Genomic DNA, 20,434 nt, shown 5'->3' on the forward strand with positions numbered 1-20,434 from the left:
ACCCTTTTTGGCTCACCTTATTTGGTTTAACCGACAGAGTCCCTGATCAGCTGAAAATGTTTTTTGAGGTCCAGAATGCCTCCACTGAACCCTTATTATTGTGGGAAATATTAAAGGCGTATCTCAGAGGTTGCCTAAAGAGGACCTTTCACCGATTCTTACCCTATGAACTAAGTATACATACATGTGGAGCGGCGCCCGGGGATCTCTCTGCACTTACTATTATCCCCGGGCGCCGCTCCGTTCTCCTGCTATGTCCTCCGGTATCTCCGTTCCCTAAGTTATGGTAGGCGGAGTCTGCCCTAGCGCTGGCCAATCGCATTGCAGAGCTCACAGCCTGGGAGAAAATAACCTCCCAGGCTGTGAGCTCTGCGCTGCGATTAGCCAGCACTAGGGCAGACTCCGCCTACCATAACTTAGGGACTGGTATCTCCGCCTACTATAACTTAGTGAGCAGAGATACCGGAGGGCATAGCAGGAGAACGGAGCGGCGCCCGGGGATAATAGTAAGTGCAGTGAGATCCCCGGGCGCCGCTCTACATATCTGTATAGTTAGTTCATATGGTAAGAATCGGTGAAAGGTCCTCTTTAAGTCCTCCATATCATATGTCAAGAGAGAAGCGCAGCGTAAAGAGGAAGATTTACACGCTAGTTGCAAGGTGGCAGAGAGGGCGTTTACTGAGTCCCCCACGGAATAGCGCAGAGTGGAGTGGATGTCTAAAGGTAGACAATACATGTCAGCAAGAGAAAACTTTTTTTCCTTAAGCAGCAGGCGTTTGAGACGGGTAACCAGGCAGGGAAACTACTTGCGCATATAGCACGTGCCAATACTATTGCTCCACCAGTACTTCGCCTAAGAGGGACTGATGGACGCATAGTGGAGACGATTCAAGATATATTGAAATGCCTCCATGTTTTTTATGCGGATCTATATAGGTCAGCGGCTAATTACACAGAGCAGGAATTAGAATCATATCTTAGTGAAGTTTCCTACCCTAGATTAAACGAACTGGACAGGGGTATCATGGAGGAAGATATCACCTTGGAAGAGGTGGAAAGAGCTATTATGGACTTGCCAACAGGAAAGGCCCCTGGACCGGACGGCATCCCGGTGGAGGTGTATTCTAGGTATAAGGAGAGTTTGGGCCCACAGTTGCTGAAGCTGTATAGAACTGCGTACTCCGGCGGATCACTGCCGGAATCGCTGTACGATGCCTCCATCGTTGTGATTTTAAAACCCGGCAAGGATCCGCTGGACTGCGGATCTTATCGTCCAATCTCGCTTTTGAACTTGGACTATAAAATTCTGACTAGGATCTTAGCCAACAGATTGAACAAGGTGATAATGTCTGTGATACACTCTGATCAATCTGGTTTTATGCCGGGAAGATCCACCTCGGACAACATTAGGAGAGCCCAAGTGATTGCGCAGGTGGGAGTTGCCGAGAAAGCGAGGTGGGCATTAGCCTCTCTAGACACGGCTAAAGCTTTTGACTCCCTAGAATGGCCCTTCTTAACAGCTGTGCTGAGGAGCTTTGGCTTTGGTCCCAATTTTATTAGATGGATTGGCATACTCTATAATAATTCCTCTGCACGTATTCAGCTTAATGGCTCATACTCTGAAAAGATTTCTCTACTTAGGGGTACGAGGCAGAGATGCCCGCTCTCGCCTCTTTTGTTCGCAATAGTGATGGAACACCTGGCAATAAGAATTAGACAGGATGCAATCTACACAGGGGTGTCTGCGGGAGGCAGGGAGGATAGAGTAGGATTATATGCGGATGACTTGATCCTGTTTGTCTGATCCGGAAGCGTCCCTCCAGAGAGCGATTGAAGTCATTGCGTCCTTTGGGCGATATTCTGGACTGCACATAAACTGGGGCAAGTCTGCCATCATGCCTCTATGGGCACACGACTGGCCGGATTGTCATTATAATTTGCCTGTAGTTGACAGATTCAAATATCTAGGGGTAATGATTACCAAGGTACCGCAGTTCTCCTATACTTTGAATATTGAGCCCCTAGAAACAATGTTTCAAGATAAAATAAAAACGTGGGAATCACTCCCATTGTCAGCTATGGGAAGACTGAACCTGGTGAAAATGGTTCTGTTGCCCAAGGGTTTATACCTGTTGTCTCATGCCTGCACACCGATTCCCCGAGGGTTCTTTAAGCGCATTCACTCTCTGATCACGACCTTTGTCTGGGGTAGGTCCAGAAGGAAGCCCTCACTCCCGGTTCCTCAAAGGGCAAAACTGCAGGGGGGTGCTGCCCTTCCTGACTTTTTTCTATACTTTATAGCAAGTCAGTTGAGATTTTTGAGGCACTGGGTCACTGAGGCTCCACGGCCTAATGCGGAATCTTATCTGCATGAACATCTGCAAGTATCTACGTTATGGCCCGTCTTTAGAAGGCTCTGGTCATTTACAAAAGTGCATCCTTCCAATCCACAAATTAGCCCATCAGATATGGCAAGCGTCCAAGTTAAATACGTAAAAAGATTTACCTAGTGAGATTCCCATATGGGATAACTGCATGTTTACCCATTTATTACGGCTAGAAGGGGTGGCAGAGTGGAGAAGATATGGGATTCGAATATTGGGGGATATATATATGAGGGGGGTCAGCTGATCACATTCTCGCAGATCCAGGACAGATTTCTGGTGCCGCGCACCCTCTTCTACAGGTACCTCCAGCTGCGACATGCACTACAGGCCCAATTTCGAGGCGGAAATAGATGTATTTCTAAGTATCCTATCATTGGAGTTCTGAGATCCCAGGGTCCTAGAGGGATAGTATCAGCCCTTTACACACATTTGCTTGACTGTCGTATGCTGGTGACCCGTTGGCTGTCGAGAGCAGGTGGAAGATGCTCATCCCCTCTCTAACTGCTGAGGAGTGGGAGGAGGCTTTAATAGCCCCAACTAGAGTGTCCCCCTCTATTAACAATAAGATGATTCAGCTCTATATCCTACACTACAGTTATCTAACTCCCACTAGACTTCAAAAGATGGGTTGGATTGATCACTCCAGGTGCCATAGATGCAGTGCGGAGGGTGCTAATTTTTGGCACATGATCTGGGATTGCCCAGTCATCCATCAGTATTGGGTATCGGTACTGGAGGTTTCTTAAGGCTCTGGTCCCTCCGACATTGCAGCTGTGCCCCAAGATGTGCATTTTGGGTATAGTAGATGAGGAGTCTTGGTCATATTACCACAGAATTTTCTTAGAAAAAACGCTGTTTCTAGCTAGGAAGGCGATTGCCCTGCGATGGATGGGAGATTTTCCCCCCTCAAAGGGACAATGGCTCTCCTTAGTACATATTGCGGTTTCCATGGAGAATGTAGTCTATAAACATAGAGGATGCCCGCAAAAATCTGATAGGGTTTGGGGTGATTGGTGTTCATCTCCACTTACTCTGCATACTTAGCGCCTGCACTCGACAGCTGGCGACCCTTAAGGGTTCTCTTAACATATGAGGTGTTATCTGTTGGACAGTGCTGCATTCACTATTAACTGTTCATTTGAGTATGTAACGAGTCTGTATCGTTCTGTTTTATAATTGCATCATCTGTGTAATTATCATGTAAAACTCACATATGTGACTCCAGCTACTTGTTATATTAGCCTCTAAAAAGCATTGTATCTGCATTTCTGACTGGCTCCTGTGCGGGTAAATATGATGTCATGTGTGTGCCATACTTGTCTTATTCTCCTTTAATAAAACGAGTTTAAAAAAAAAAGAATGTTCCAAACAGTTGTTTTGGCCACGCCTAATGTTTTTGCTATCTCTCTGATGGGTTTGTTTTGTTTTTTCAGCCTAATGATGGCTTGCTTCACTGATAGTGACAGCTCTTTGGATCTCATCTTGAGAGTTGACAGCAACAGATTGCAAATAGCATATTAGAAATGAACTCTGGACCTTTTTATCTGCTTATTGTAATTGGGATAATGAGGGAATAACACACACCTGGCCATGGAGCAGCTGAGAAGCCAATTGTCCCATTACTTTTGGTCCCTTAACAAGTGGGAGGCAGATATGCAAACTGTTGTAATTATTACACCGTTCACCTGATTTGAATGTAAATACCCTCAAATTAAAGCTGACAGTCTACAGTTAAAGCACATCTTGTTTGTTTCATTTCAAATCTATTGTGGTCGTGTATAGAGCCAAAAACAATTGTGTCGATGTCCCAATATTTATGGACCGGACTGTGTGTGTATGTATATATATGTATGTGTGTGTGTGTTATATATACAGTACAGACCAAAAGTTTGGACACACCTTCTCATTCAAAGAGTTTACTTTATTTTCATGACTATGAAGGCATCAAAACTATGAATTAACACATGTGGAATTATATACATAACAAACAAGTGTGGAACAACTGAAAATATGTCATATTCTAGGTTCTTCAAAGTAGCCACCTTTTGCTTTGATTACTGCTTTGCACACTCTTGGCATTCTCTTGATGAGCTTCAAGAGGTAGTCCCCTGAAATGGTCTTCCAACAGTCTTGAAGGAGTTCCCAGAGATGCTTAGCACTTGTTGGCCCTTTTGCCTTCCCTCTGCGGTCCAGCTCACCCCAAACCATCTCGATTGGGTTCAGGTCTGGTGACTGTGGAGGCCAGGTCATCTGGCGCAGCACCCCATCACTCTCCTTCATGGTCAAATAGCCCTTACTTTCAAAGTTTTCCCAATTTTTCAGCTGACTGACTGACCTTCATTTCTTAAAGTAATGATGGCCACTCGTTTTTCTTTACTTAGCTGCTTTTTTCTTGCCATAATACAAATTCTAACAGTCTATTCAGTAGGACTATCAGCTGTGTATCCACCTGACTTCTCAACGCAACTGATGGTCCCAACCCCATTTATAAGGCAAGAAATCCCACTTATTAAACCTGACAGGGCACACCTGTGAAGTGAAAACCATTTCGGGGGACTACCTCTTGAAGCTCATCAAGAGAATGCCAAGAGTGTGCAAAGCCGTAATCAAAGCAAAAGGTGGCTACTTTGAAGAACCTAGAATATGACATATTTTCAGTTGTTTCACACTTGTTTGTTATGTATATAATTCCACATGTGTTAATTCATAGTTTTGATGCCTTCAGTGTGAATCTACAATTTTCATAGTCATGAAAATAAAGAAAACTCTTTGAATGAGAAGGTGTGTCCAAACTTTTGGTCTGTACTGTGTGTGTGTATGTGTGTGTGTGTATATGTATATATATATATATATATATATATATATATAATTATACACACACTGCTCAAAAAAAATAAAGGGAACACTTAAAGGGTTTCTGTCACCCCACAAAACTCATTATTTTTTTTTGGATAGTTATATTCCTTATAGCGCGATATAGGAGAATATAATAGTCTTACTTACTTTCATGCGGCCGATTCTTTAGAAAATGAAGTTTTATAATATGTAAATCAGGGCTCTACCAGCAAGTAGGGCGTCTACTTGCTGGTAGCCGCAGCAGAAAACCGCCCCCTCGCCGTGTTGATTGACAGGGCCAGCCGTGATCTCCTCCTCTGGCCGGCCCTGTCAGTATTTCAAAAATCGCGCGCCTCTGGTCATTCGGCGCAGGCGCTCTGAGATGAGGAGGCTCGTCTCCTCAGCACTCCCTCAGTGCGCCTGCGCCGATGACGTCTTCTCTTTCGGTGATGTCATCGGCGCAGGCGCACTGAGGGAGTGCTGAGGAGACGAGCCTCCTCATCTCAGAGCACCTGCGCCGAATGACCAGAGGCGCGCGATTTTTGAAATACTGACCCGGCCGGAGGAGGAGATCACGGCTGGCCCTGTCAATCAACACGGCGAGGGGGTGGTTTTCTGCTGCGGCTACCAGCAAGTAGACGCCCTACTTGCTGGTAGAGCCCTGATTTACATATTATAAAACTTCGTTTTCTAAAGAATCGGCCGCATGAAAGTAAGTAAGACTATTATATTCTCCTATATCGCGCTATAAGAAATATAACTATCCAAAAAAAAAATAATGAGTTTTGTGGGGTGACAGAAACCCTTTAAACAACACAATGTAACGCCAAGTCAATCACACTTCTGTGAAATCAAACTGTCCACTTAGGAAGCAACACTGAGTGACAATCAATTTCAAATGCTGTTGTGCAAATGTGATAGGCAGCAGGTGGAAATTATAGGCAATTAGCAAGACCCCCCCAATAAAGGAGTGGTTCTGCAGGTGGTGACCTGACCACTTCTCAGTTCCTATGCTTCCTGGCTGATGTTTTGGTCACTTTTGAATGCTGGCGGGGCTTTCACTCTAGTGGTAGCATGAGATGGAGTCTACAACCCACACAAGTGGCTCAGGTAGTGCAGCTTATCCAGGATGGCACATCAATGCGAGCTATGGCAAGAAGGTTTGCTGTGTCTGTCAGCGTAGTGTCCAGAGCATGGAGGCGCTACCAGGAGACAGGCCAGTACATCAGGAGACGTGGAGGAGGCAACAACCCAGCAGCAGGACCGCTACCTCCGCCTTTGTGCAAGGAGGAACAGGAGGAGCACTGCCAGAGCCCTGCAAAATGACCTCCAGCAGGCCACAAATGTGCATGTGTCTGCTCAAACGGTCAGAAACAGACTCCATGAGGGTGATATGAGGGCCCGACGTCCACAGGTGGGGGTTGTGCTTACAGCCCAACACCGTGCAGGACGTTTGGCATTTGCCAGAGAACACCAAGATTGGCAAATTCGCCACTGGCGCCCTGTGCTCTTCACAGATGATGCAGGTTCACACTGAGCACATGTGACAGACGTGACAGAGTCTGGAGACGCCGTGGAGAACGTTATGCTGCCTGCAACATCCTCCTGCATGACCGGTTTGGCATTGGGTCAGTAATGGTGTGGGGTGGCATTTCTTTGGAGGGCCGCACAGCCCTCCATGTGCTCGCCAGAGGTAGCCTGACTGCCATTAGGTATCGAGATGAGATCCTCAGACCCCTTGTGAGACCATATGCTGGTGCGGTTGGCCCTGGGTTCCTCCTAATGCAAGACAATGCTAGACCTCATGTGGCTGGAGTGTGTCAGCAGTTCCTGCAAGACGAAGGCATTGATGCTATGGACTAGCCCGCCCGTTCCCCAGACCTGAAACCAATTGAGCACATCTGGGACATCACGTCTCGCTCTATCCACCAACGTCACGTTGCACCACAGACTGTCCAGGAGTTGGCAGATGCTTTAGTCCAGGTCTGGGAGGAGATCCCTCAGGAGACCGTCCGCCACCTCATCAGGAGCATGCACAGGCGTTGTAGGGAGGTCATACAGGCACGTGGAGGCCACACACACTACTGAGCCTCATTTTGACTTGTTTTAAGGACATTACATGAAAGTTGGATCAGCCTGTAGTGTGTTTTTCCACTTTAATTTTGAGGGTGACTTCAAATCCAGACCTCCATGGGTTAAAAAATTTGATTTCCATTTTTTTTTTTTGTGTGATTTTGTTGTCAGCACATTCAACTATGTAAAGAACAAAGTATTTCAGAAGAATATTTAATTCAGATCTAGGATGTTATTTTTGTGTTCCCTTTATTTTTTTTATATTCGGTCACAAACTATTCCCCATGTACCCCTTTGGCTATATTGGGATCTGTCTGTTTCTTTTAGGGATTCTGGCATACTGGACAAAATAGAGAAGCATCCTGCTCATGGTCTGAATCCAGTCGTAAATGAGGCAATAACCCAACTTTTTTTTTCCCCCACCCTCTGTGTAGACATTGCGTTGGTGTCTAAACCTTGGAATTTGTGAAGTGACCGTGTATGCTTTCAGCATTGAGAATTTCAAGCGTTCTAAGGATGAGGTGGATGGCCTTATGGAGCTGGCTCGCCAGAAGTTCACACGTCTGCTTGAAGAGAAGTACGAACATTTAAATTGTTGCTAATTTTTCACACAACTTTATATAAATGAATAGTACAGGTGAAAATAAAAAACGTTGTAATATATCTTTTCAGGGAAAAATCTTTTACTCCCCCTTTTCCCAAACTAATATTCTCCATCTTGAGACAGATTTTCAGCTCACTCCTCCTCCCCTCCTACCCATTCTATAGATGTCTATGGGCAGCCTCCTTTCATGAGCTGTCAAGACCATCTCTCCATAAAGGCCCCTTTTACTTGGACCAACTCAGTAGGCAATTATCAGGAACAAACCATTCATTGCCTATACACATGCTGCAGTCATCTCCTATATATGGGAACCAGCAATAGCTGCTCTGACTGCTGGTCCCCATAGAGGATCATTGTTTCTAGGCAGCAGATCGTGGCTTACACAGGATGATCAGCTGGTAAGAAACAATGATTTAGGTGTCTGCAGCAACGTAGCTTTTACCCGATGAACAAGCTCAGCGGCACCTTTTGCACAGGGCAGTTATTGGGAACGAGCGTTAGTGTTATTGGGAATGAGAATGTTAGTTTGGGGAAGAGAGGGGGTAAACAAGAATTTAATTAGAGTTTCTTTTACCTGTACTATTCATTTATTCAAAGTTGTGTGAAAAGTTAGTGGTCATTTAAGGTTGTGAACTGCTTAAACACTGGGAGAATTATTATGGAGCCCTTCCATGCCGAGCAAACCAAGCCTTAACTGTTGTTTGTAATCTTTCTAATATGGTTGCAGGTCAAACGTTTTACCTTGCTACGGTTGCAATCTGCAGTCACTACTACTGCTGCCAATATACCCTTGGAAACATATGCACTGTCTACATGCATCCAGTATATATCCTAGTGCTGTGTGGGTAGAATACTCAGTACATAAAGTCTCCCCTTAGCAAACCTTTGAGTGCGTCTTAATTTTTTTACCTGCAGGCCATCGATATTGTAGTGGAAGGGTAATTACAGCTTCCTCTCCCTTTCAAGTGAAAGGGACTAAAAGCTGTAATCCCCTTTCACCACGACTACAATGTAGACGGCGCATAGGTAAACACTGAAGAGGTTGCAGCACGCACACAAGTCCAAATCTGATACTGATAACCTATCTTGTGGATAGGTCATCAATATTATGAAACCGGACAACCTCTTTCAGCATTCTACTGTACACTGAAGACGCTGGATAACTGTATGATGTATATGCTTCTCAGCCTGCATCTGCCTCCTTAACCCAGCACTGCTTTTCTAAATGTGTAATAGAACTTGCTAAAATCATGTAGGGAAGCATGTCACAATTTACCTGCTGCCAGTGCACCCTACTACATTACCAGTGTGTCTCTGGTTAGTGCTGGGAAGATGGGGAGAGGAGCAGGCTGCAGAGTTCAGCACCAACAGTGAGTGTACTATGTTCCTGTGTACTTACTGTAAGTGTTGAGTGCTGCAGCCACACTTTTCTACCAGTCTTCCCAGTGCTAACAAGAGATTCAATGAGAAGGTCGAGAGTAGTGTTTGTAGCAGATAAACTCTCTCTCAGTGACATCATTTTAGGAAGCTCTGTTACACATTTAGGGAGGCAGGGGCTGTGACGGGGAGACCAGAGGCAGGCTGAGAAGCCTCTGCATCAAACAGTTATCCAGCATTGTCAGTATACAGCAAAATTCTGAAGACTGATTCCCTGTAGCAACCGTCAGTTGGAGGGTTGCGAAGGGGAGACTTTACATACAAGTTTTCTAATTAAAATTTAACATGTTTCTCTAATCCAATATATTACGAAAACACTTGCATTCATTGTCTCTACACATTAAAAAAAATTAGATGAAGGTTACACTTTAAATGTTCTTCTTTTATTTCTGTTATTTCAACAACTAATATTATGTTACATTTTGACTGTTTTCTGCAGAGATAAACTTCAGAAGCATGAAGTTTGTATACGAGTGATCGGTGACCTGAGTTTGCTTCCTCTAGACATCCAGAGGCTTATTGCACAGGCAGTCCTGGAAACCAAGGATTACTCTAAGTAAGTGCTGAATGACCACTCCCTTAGGGAGATGTAGAGTAGTCAGAAAATGATGTATGTAAACTGCATATTTTAGTGTTTTTTTACTTGCTTCTGATGGTTTCTGTAAATGCACTTCCTCATGTGCTGTGCGTTATGCAATGTGCTTTGAGCCAATATAAAGTACTTGGCTATGGTGGTGTGATTATATAAGGAGATCTGAAATTTGTTTGAGCAGTAACTAAGAGAAATAAAAATGTAGTTTATTTGTTTTAAAGCTATTTAATAATGTTTATTCCATTTCCCCTTTTTTTTTTTTTTTTTTTTAAAGGTGTTTTTTAAATGTTTGCTTTGCATACACATCCCGACATGAAATCAGCAATGCAGTTCGGGAAGTAGCTTGGGGAGTACAAGAAGGCCTAATAGAACCCGGGTATGTATTTTTCTATTTAAATACTGTATTGCAATTTGAGTAATAGTTTAGTGTTTTTGAATTGCTGCTGATTTAGTGGTTTTAAACACTATTTTAAAGGTTACAGCTAGATGTAAAACTATAGACAGAAAAAGTAAATTTTGCATTAGTTATTTTGTACTGATCTTTAAGTCTTTGTTCCTTAGGGATGTGTCCGAGAATCTTCTGGACCAATGTTTGTACACCTCACAATCCCCTGATCCTGACCTTCTTATCCGTACGTCTGGTGAAGTCCGACTTAGTGACTTTCTTCTTTGGCAGGTAAGAATTGTTATTTTTCCAGTAACAGTGATACAGTTTTACACTTAAATGTATTCCTATAATAGACGGTGTCTGTTAGCTTGGAGTGGGTTATTTTTTGCGTCATTTAGGCCTCATGCACACGATCGTATTTTTTCACGGTCCGCAAAACGGGGTTCCGTTGGTCCGTGATCTGTGACCGTTTTTTCGTCCGTGGGTCTTCCTTGATTTTTGGAGGATCCACGGACATGAAAAAAAAGTCGTTTTGGTGTCCGCCTGGCCGTGCGGAGCCAAACGGATCCGTCCTGAATTACAATGCAAGTCAATGGGGACGGATCCGTTTGACGTTGACACAATATGGTGCAATTTCAAACGGATCCGTCCCCCATTGACTTTCAATGTAAAGTCAGGAGTCCCTATTATACCATCGGATCGGAGTTTTCTCTCCATCCCCCCCCGATCATTGGTGATAGCGGAGAGTTCCGATCGGAGTCCCAGTTTAATCGCTCTGGGGCTCCGATCGGTAACCATGGCAACCAGGACGCTACTGCAGGCCTGGTTGCTATGGTTACTTAGCAATATTACAATATTAGAAGCATCATACTTACCTGCTGCGCTGTCTGTGACCGGCCGGGAGCTCCTCCTACTGGTAAGTGACAGATCATTAAGCAATGCGCCGCACAGACCTGTCACTTACCAGTAGGAGTAGCTCCCGGCCGGTCGCACACTGGCCACCAATGATATTAATACAATAGAGGGGGGGCCGGGGGGGGAGGCCGCACACTGGCCACCAATGATATTACAATAGAGGGAGGGGGGGCCGCACTGGCCACCAATGAAATTAAAACTGGGGAGGGAGGGGGGTCTGCCCCCTGCTGCCTGGCAGCCCCTGATCTCTTATAGGTGGCTATGATATGCACAATTAACCCCTCAGGTGCAGCACCTGAGGGGTTAATTGTGCGGATCACAGCCCCCTGTAAGAGATCGGGTGCTGCCAGGCAGCAGGGGGCAGTCATGTACACAGTTCGTAGTATATTCTAACTAGAAGCGTCCCCATCACTATGGGAACGCCTCTGTGTTAGAATATACTGTCGTGAAAACTCATCTCTGAAAAAGCTTTTATGCAGACGGATCTTCGGATCCGTCTGTATGAAAGTAACCTACGGCCACGGATCATGGACGCGGATGCCAATCTTGTGTGCATCCGTGTTCTTTCACGGACCCATTGACTTGAATGGGTCCGTGAACCGTTGTCCGTCAAAAAAAATAGGACAGGTCTTGTTTTTTTGACGGACAGGAAACACAGATCACGGATGCGGCTGCAAAACGGTGCATTTTCCAATTTTTCCACGGACCCATTGAAAGTCAATGGGTCCGCGAAAAAAAACGGCGCAACGGCCACGGATGCACACAACGGTCGTGTGCATGAGGCCTTATTTGTAGGTTTTAAAATTATTTTTATGCTATGTCAGCAAAGGGCAGTGGGGGGGGGACTACTTGTTATTTTTACTTTTGACAATGTGTGGGATCCAATATTTGGCTGCCTGATCATTGGTGGCACTAAGAGGGCATTCTTACTGTGTGGGGAGGGACTAAGGCTGGCAGTGTCCCAGAGTAAAACCTAGGCAATGTAATGAAGGATCCTGCTAGTGTTTCATGATGCCCATTGTTAGGACGGTCTTAATAATCTTACAACATTAGTTCTGTAAATCTAATATTTCTCTTTTTTGGTTTTTGCTCAGTATGGTTTTTATTACAATAGTCTACTATTATAGGATTCAAACCACTGGTGACTACACAGAACTGGATTTTGTAGAGCAAAGGGGGGGGGGGGGGGGAGAAGGTTTCCCCCTTCTTCAATGTTTTCAACAAGCCCAGCATCTTGTTGATACCTCTGTTTCGGTGGCAGGGACAGGATGCATAAAGTGACGCTCTGTGAGTCTCTTGATGTCTTCTGATTCATGGAGTCCTGCTTCCCCTTCTTGAAATAAAAGGTTTTCAATAATTTTAAGGAGTTCTAAACATGTAATTGTTCCCTGAACCATTTTGTAAATTACATAGGAATTTTAAGTAGCAACCTGTATCGGATATATTGCCTCCTTGTTGCACCAGACTCTAGTTCTCCCTAATATGACATAAAGTTGGAGAGCCTGATCAGAGAGGACAACACCCCTCATGGGCATATTGTCCTCTGTGATACAGAGTAGCATCTGTCTGTACACAGTAGTGGGAATATTAAATGAGAGGGGCAGAAACATAAATAAAACATAACCTTTACTGGAAATCACGTAAAGAATAGCCCCTACAAGCACTGACAAAAAATAAACAAAAACACATACTGCACCCTGGGGACCTAAAATAGGTCACTGTGCACTACACACGGAGCCCAACAAAAGGCCGCAACCGGAAATAATTAGACGAAAGTCACCGTAAGGGTGACTGGCTGGTAACGCCTGTTATTACAGATGTTATACAAATAAAGAGAGAAAATTAGCCAAATTACACTGTAAGGCCTCATGCACATGGCCGTTCCGTTTTTTGCCTTCCGCAACTTGTGGAACGTAACGGGCGGCCCATTGTAGAAATGCCTATTCTTGTCCGTAAAACGGAGAATAATAGGACATGCTATATATTTTTTTGATGGCCACGGAACGGAGCAACGGATGCGGACAGCACACTGAGTGCTGTCCGCATCTTTCACGGCCCTTTGAAGTGAATGGGTCCGATGCGGACCACAACAACGGTCGTGTGCATGAGGCCTATGGGTGACCTGATGGTAATGCCTATAAACACAGACCTTATAAAAGTCAAGATATAAATGGGTGGATCTTACCAGACAGGGTGAATGCTCTCGTGTGGAAATGTAAAGGCAACTTGATTGTACTCGTTGGTCTCAGTGTAGGTCACGAACCGGGGTCGGGCAGCGGGAAAGATTCCTATCCCTGATGTGCCCTCCTTGGACTATGCTGTCTCTAGTTTCCTCCCAACACGGAGTCATCTCCCCGAAAAGGGCAGCCCCGTATGGAACCTACCCCTTAGCGAACGGCCCTAGAATACCCTAAAATAGGACGTGCAGAGGATAATTACCGCAAAACTCAGCCGGTTAGCACCAGAGTACCTCTTGAAATGACTTTGAAATCTTGTTAACATTTGAGAAGTTCCCACAGTAAAAGTGCAGTTACAATAATGTTCCAATGCGTTTCATCAATTAGAATAAGCCCCACGACTAATCAGGGGACACAGGGCTGGGAGAACCAGTGAGGAACGATGGAGGTGACTATGCTCACCCGGTTCCTAGTGGGAGCAAGAAGAAAAAAAGGGAGGGGAGGGACAGTCAGGGTCCATAGTTTATATACTATCTAGTTGTCAGTGGTCCCCAACGTTTTTTGCACCAAGGACCAGTTTCATTCAAGACAATTTTCCCAGGGACCGGATGTGTATAGCGGCGCACAGTGTGAGGTCACAGAGCAACCTCACGCTGTGCGCAGCCCTGCACAGCCGATAGCCGAGCCGTGGACCAGGAAGTGGTGAGTACAGATCCTTCACCGCTTCCTGGTCCTTCTGTACTAATGAAGCGCTTCCATAATGGAAGCGCTTCATTAGTACAGAGTTAAAGACTGCCCTGATCGGCGCGGCCCGGCAAACCATCTTCCAGGTCCTGGGCCGCGGCCCGGCGGTTGGGGACCGCTGGCCTAGAGTAATCAAAATAACCAGTACGGTACTTACATATATTAATCTGGAGGCCTTTAAACCACGGTTTATCGTAAATCTACGGCGACTAATTCTCTACTCAGCTGGAATAGCTGCCATCCTTTCCCGCTCAAACGTGGGATACCACCAGGGCAATACATGAGGCTGAGACGGAACTGCTCGGATGACAGGGAATTCAAGCATCAGGCAAATGACCTCAGGACAATATTCCATGACCATGGTTATCCTGACAAAACATTGCGTAGGTCATTCCAGAAAGCACAGGGTCTCACGCGTACCTCGTTGCTTCACCCTGTGACTCTGCCTATGACAGCCACACACAAAATCACACGGGTCATAGGCACTTTTGACTCAACAGCATCTGAAGTGAGGGACATCATAGGCCGCTACTGGGAGATCCTGTTGATGGATCCGGATCTAGCGGAGGTACTTAGCCCCCAACCATCATTGACATATAGGAGGGGTGCTATTTTGAAGGATCACCTTGTTCACAGCCACTTTGTTCCACCCATGAAACCACGATCATGGCTGGAAAACCCCATCAAGGGCTGTTTCAGGTGTGGTAACTGTAGTTTCTGCGATTTCCTTATACCCGGCAAATCCTTTAGTGACACATCCACGGGATACATGCACTATATACGAGATCTCATCAATTGCCACACCACTGATATAATATATCTGTTAACCTGTGAGTGCGGCATGTGATATGTTGGAAAGACCCGCAGGGAATTCCGCAAACGCACGGGCGAACATTTGAGTGACATCCGTAACAAAAGGGATTCACTGGTGGCCAGACACATACAGACCATCCATGATGGACGGGTGTCAGCCATTAAGTTCAAAGGGATCAAACATGTTAGGAGATCACAGCGAGGAGGTGATTAGGACAAGCACATTTTGCAAAGGGAATGCTGGTGAATCTTTAAACTGAATACCTCCAGCCCCTCTGGCCTCAACGAACAACTTTACTTTGGTTGTTTCATCTAGATGGGCCCGTCTTAATTTGTCATCAACCCCCCCCCCCCTCCCTTCTTTATCCCCTTGCTATAATGTTTCCCTTTCACTATTTTTCTGAAGGTGTTACATTCCTTTATGTTATTTAGGTCATTTATGTAATTCGTGTATATTTTTCACATAATTGTATTCATATTTTGCATTCTCCCTCCATATGTTGTATATGTACCCTTCTGTATTATTCTACATCCTGTGTTCTCTTACCTTTCCTTTAGCATTTGGCACCAATTTTAATCCTGGTCAGCAGTCAGAGATCGTAGCTACTAAGTCCCCCTTGTACACCCTTATGATGTTAGGGGACCCTGACTCCATATCTTGCCCCCTTATTCTGTACATAGGTGGAGGTGGGGATCCATGCACACCTATTTAACATGCGCATGCGCAGACTTTCGTTCCTGCTCTCCGATTATTTGGACACCGGCAATTTCGTTTTGGTAGTGGGCATACGTCACGGCGCACTGACGTTAGTGCGTATGTACCGCTCGGCCCCTCTAGTCTTTAAAAACACACGTGGTATGGCTCACCGCTGCCATACCACTAATCCCTGCAACTTCTGTTGGGTGTCTCTGCGGACTGGAGCCCAGCCATACGCTTGCCTCCGGATTAATATATGTAAGTACTGTACTGGTTATTTTAATTTTGATTACTCTAGGCAACTAGATAGTTTATATACTATGGACCCTGACTGCCCCCCCCCCCCCTTTTTTTTTTTTTTACTTGCTCCCACTAGGAGCAAGGTTCTCCCAGCCCCGTGTCCCTTGATGAGTCGTGGGGCTTATTCTAATTGATGAAACGGGTTGGAACATTATTGTAATTATTGAACTTTTACTGTGGGAACTTCTCAAATGTTAACGAGATTTCAAAGTCCTCTCAAGAGGTACTCTGGTGCTAATCGGCTGAGTTTTGCAGTAATCCATCCTCTGCACGTCCTATTTTAGGGTATTCTAGGGCCGTTAGCTCATGGGTAGGTTCCGGACGGGGCCGCCTTTTTCGGGGAGATGACTCCGTGTTGGGAGGAAACTAGGGACAGCATAGTCCAAGGAGGGCACATCAGGGATAGGAATCTTTCCCGTTGCCCGGCCCCGGTTCATGACCTACACTGAGACCAACGAGTACAATCAAGTTGCCTCTACATTTCCATGCGAGAGCATTCAGCCTGTCTGATAAGATCCACCCATATATATCTTGACTTTTATAACGGCTGTGTTTATAGGCATTACCAGCAGGTCACCCTTAGGCCTCATGCACAAGACCGTTGTTGTGGTCCGCATCCGAGCCGCATTTTTTGCAGCTCGGGTGCGGACCCATTCACTTCAAAGGGCCTCGAAAGATGCGGACAGCACTCAATGTGCTGTCCGCATCCGTTGCCCCGCAAAAAAAAGCCTGTCTGGTAAGATCCACCCATATATATCTTGACTTTTATAACGTTTGTGTTTATAGGCATTACCAGCAGGTCACCCTTATGGTATAATTTGGCTAATTTTTCTCTTTATTTGTATAACATCTGTAATAATTGTTACCAGCCAGTCACCCTTATGGTGAATTTTGGCTAATTATTTCCGGTTGCGGCCTTTTGTTGGGCTCCGTGTCTAGCGCCCGGTGACCTAGTTTAGGTCCCCAGGTTGCAGTATGTGTTTTTGTTTATTTTTTGTTTGTCAGTGCTTGTAGGGGCTATTCTTTACGTGATTTCCAGTAAAGGTTATGTTTTATTTATGTTACTGCCCCTCTCATTTAATATTCTGATCTGTCACTGGTGCAGTTCTCTGAGAGTATTGCCAAGGCACACTTCTCTGACAGGCGGCACTTTTTATTCTGTACACAGTAGTGCCTCCCTCTCTTATAGTGACCATTGTGTCAGCATGTATAGTGCATGGCATTAACACCCCTTTGCGGTCATTGCATGCAAGTGCAAGGATAGGTGCATAGAGAGAAGTTTTGCTTGCAGTCCTTTTCGTTTTCTGCGGACGGTCTCACAGACCCCTGTCTTAGCAGAATAGAGTATTTTGAATAGTGACACACTGGAAGTCGGCATACACTCTGTAGCCCTTGTGAAGAAATGGCTACATTAGGTTTCAGATGATATTTTTTTTGCTGGCACTAAGCTTTTCTGGGAATCCTGGGCGATTTATATCACAGTCCTTTTCCTCATAAATATTGAAACCGCACGTGTAAGCGGTGTTATGCTCAAAAATGTTATATAACTTTACGTTATACCTGGCTCCCCTTGATGGAATATATTGTCTAAGTGACAGTTGCCCCTTAAAATTAATAAGGGATTCGTCCACAGTCAATTTCACATCAGGTGTGTAGGATTTTAGAAATGTGTCTTTCAGTGCAATTATAAGTGTCCTCAATTTGTTTAGGCAATCATTCCCTGCATCGCTTTTTAAAGGATTTTGTAAATTGTTATTGAACTGTAGGAGGCATTAATGCAGTTCCTATCGACTCCTGGACATTACTGAACCAAATACTGCGGTTGCATGGGTAGATCTTAATGTTCAGTAGGCATATGTCCATGTTCAAAATGAGCCCTAAAAACTATTTAATTTTACAGACATTTGTGGAAGGCCAGACCCTTGCTTGCATAACATGATGCAGGCTTCTGTGGAAAAAAAAACAAAAAACGGTCTTGCATATAGAGGTTTGTCTGGTCCACAACCTGATTGTAAAAATCTGTAATATGAATATTAATGCCCAGAGTTTACATACATTTGGGACTTTGAGGTGAGTCTATGAGGTAGTTTATGATCGCTACTTTCCACATTTACATCTTTGGAAAATATGGCTTCTTCCATTGGACTATGGGGTGCTGTGACAGAAGCATTAAAAGAAGTACTTGAGGTGCCATCACTACATATTCCTCTTCTGAAGGAGCTCTCGAATCGTAGAACAAAATCTTTGCAAAATCGTTTGCACTGCGATGTAAGTTCTATGCTCCATTGTAATATTTTAAATAAACACAGTAAACAATAAATGGGAAACAATTTTTTTTATTTTTTTAGCTTTTTGTTTTCTTTTAGTTTTAGTATGTAGGAATAAAAGTAAAATATGTAAAAAATAATTATTTTGTATGTAGTATTTTTATTTATTTTTTGTATTTAGGAACAGCTCTAACCATATATAAGCCTATATAGGGTTTTATAACTTAGCTTTCTAATTTTTTTTTCCCACAGTATTGCAATTGTTAGTCTGTAACAGTTTTCACAGCTCTCTATGCAGGTAACATAGTTTATAAGGCTGAAAACAGACATCTGTCCATCCAGTTCAGCCTGTTATCCTGCAAGTTTATCCAGAGGAAGGCAAAAGTAGAAGCCATTTTCCCTCACTTTTTCGGGAAAAGAAATACTCCTTCCCACCTCCAATCAGGCAATCAGAATAACTCCCTGGATCAACGACCCCTCTCTAGTAGCTATAGCCTATAATATTATTACGCTCCAGAAATTCATCCAGGCCCCTCTTGAATTCCTTTATTGTACTCACCATCACCCCCTCTTCAGGCAGAGAGTTCCATAGTCTCACTGCTCTTACCGTAAAGAATCCTCTTCTATGTTTGTGTACAAACCTTCTTTCCTCCAGACGCAGAGGATGTCCCCTCGTCAGTCACAGTCCTGGGGATAAATAGATGATGGGAGAGATCTCTGTACTGACCCCTGATATATTTATACATAGTTATTAGATTTCCCCTCAGTCGTTGTCTTCTTTTTTGAAAAAACGGAATAACCCTAATTTTGATAATCTTTCAGGGTACTGTAGTCAACCTATTCCAGTTATTTCTCTAGTTGCCCTTTTCTGGAGCCTCTCCAGCTCGGCTATGTCTGCCTTGTTCACAGGAGCCCAGAACTGTACAGAGTACTCAATGTGTGGTCTGACCAGTGATTTGTAAAGTGGCAGGACTATGTTCTCACCACGGGCATCTATGCCCCTTTTGATACAACCCATTATTTTATTGGCCTTGGCAGCAGCTGGTCTCTGTCTTTTCTCACAAAACCAGACCTAGAGGAGAGGCAGAGACCTGAAGAGAGCTGAGCCCGCTGTTTGTTTCATTAGGATGTGATCGCTGTGATTCTCCAAGCCCTTAGCTCTAAACTGACAGCTATTTTGCAGTGCTATCCTATTATAAGGCACTTATGTAAAACGTTTTCACTCTAGAATAAATTGCTCATTAAGGGGTTAAACTCCCCGCTTACCAAAGTAACAAAATAAACAACCAAACAGTTTTTTTTTTATTTCCATCATCTCCCAACCACCACTCAAAAAGAAAAATAGTAACCAAAATTCCCCATGTACCCAAAATGGTACGGCTAAAAACTGCATCTCATTCCGCAAAAAACAAGCTTACATACAACTACATCAATGGAAAAATGAATAAGTTATGGCTCTTAAAATATAAGCTCTTGAAGGTAGTAAAGTCCAAGGACTGTGTACAGAATAGGTGATGGCGTTCTTTAGTGGAAACCTATGTATCTGATTTCAGATCACCATAGGTTCTTAAAATTACTTTATCCTCGAATGTTAACCGCAGACATGGCACTATATCTGCTGCTGCCTTGTTGCTTTTCCTCAGCTTTGTCCTAATTCCTTGGCAAATAGGAACACCGTCCTGATATGACCGGACCAATATTTCAACCTTGCCCTGTTGTACCCTAAATTGCCCCTATCATTCCTGATGAATAGCCCAGGATCCATCAGTCAAGGTGGAGATCAGGGCTTAAGGTATACACTAGTTAAACATAAATAGCCAGGTGTATATATTTGTATGATGTCGCTAGGGCAGAAACTGTTCTGGAAGCCTATCCAGCACAATATATGAACAAGTACTAACCCTGATTCAAGGCCAACCAGAGCATCCGCAAGAATTATTGGAGTTCACTATGGTTGTACGGAGCTATGCATGCAGTGAAGTAGAAAAAGGAGAGCCTTGCTCACTACAATCCAACCATTTTCTGGGGTCTTTATATCCGGTTACATCAGGGAATGCCTTCTGACACCGTAGTAGAGGTTTTCCCAGACAGTGATCATAGTCCTCCTCTCAGCGCTGCCACTCTTGTATCTCAATTAATGGGCCTAGTATCTATACAGGAAATTCATTATCTAGATCTATAAACAACTACTGCTTAGAGTTTTAC

General features: G+C 44.3%; 1 protein-coding gene across 2 annotated transcripts in view; it reads left to right on the forward strand.

The window, feature by feature from the left end:
* Nucleotides 1-20,434, forward strand: part of DHDDS (dehydrodolichyl diphosphate synthase subunit) — a 96,661-nt gene that overhangs the window by 38,272 nt on the left and 37,955 nt on the right. For both annotated transcript variants that reach the window (XM_040424244.1, XM_040424245.1), the window contains exons 4-7: nucleotides 7,730-7,872; nucleotides 9,776-9,892; nucleotides 10,203-10,304; nucleotides 10,490-10,604. In XM_040424244.1, coding sequence (XP_040280178.1) covers nucleotides 7,730-7,872; nucleotides 9,776-9,892; nucleotides 10,203-10,304; nucleotides 10,490-10,604 — 477 coding nt within the window. The remainder of the gene's footprint in view (nucleotides 1-7,729; nucleotides 7,873-9,775; nucleotides 9,893-10,202; nucleotides 10,305-10,489; nucleotides 10,605-20,434) is intronic.

Source organism: Bufo bufo, chromosome 3, assembly GCF_905171765.1.
Source record: "Bufo bufo chromosome 3, aBufBuf1.1, whole genome shotgun sequence".
Taxonomy (NCBI): Eukaryota; Metazoa; Chordata; class Amphibia; order Anura; family Bufonidae; genus Bufo; species Bufo bufo.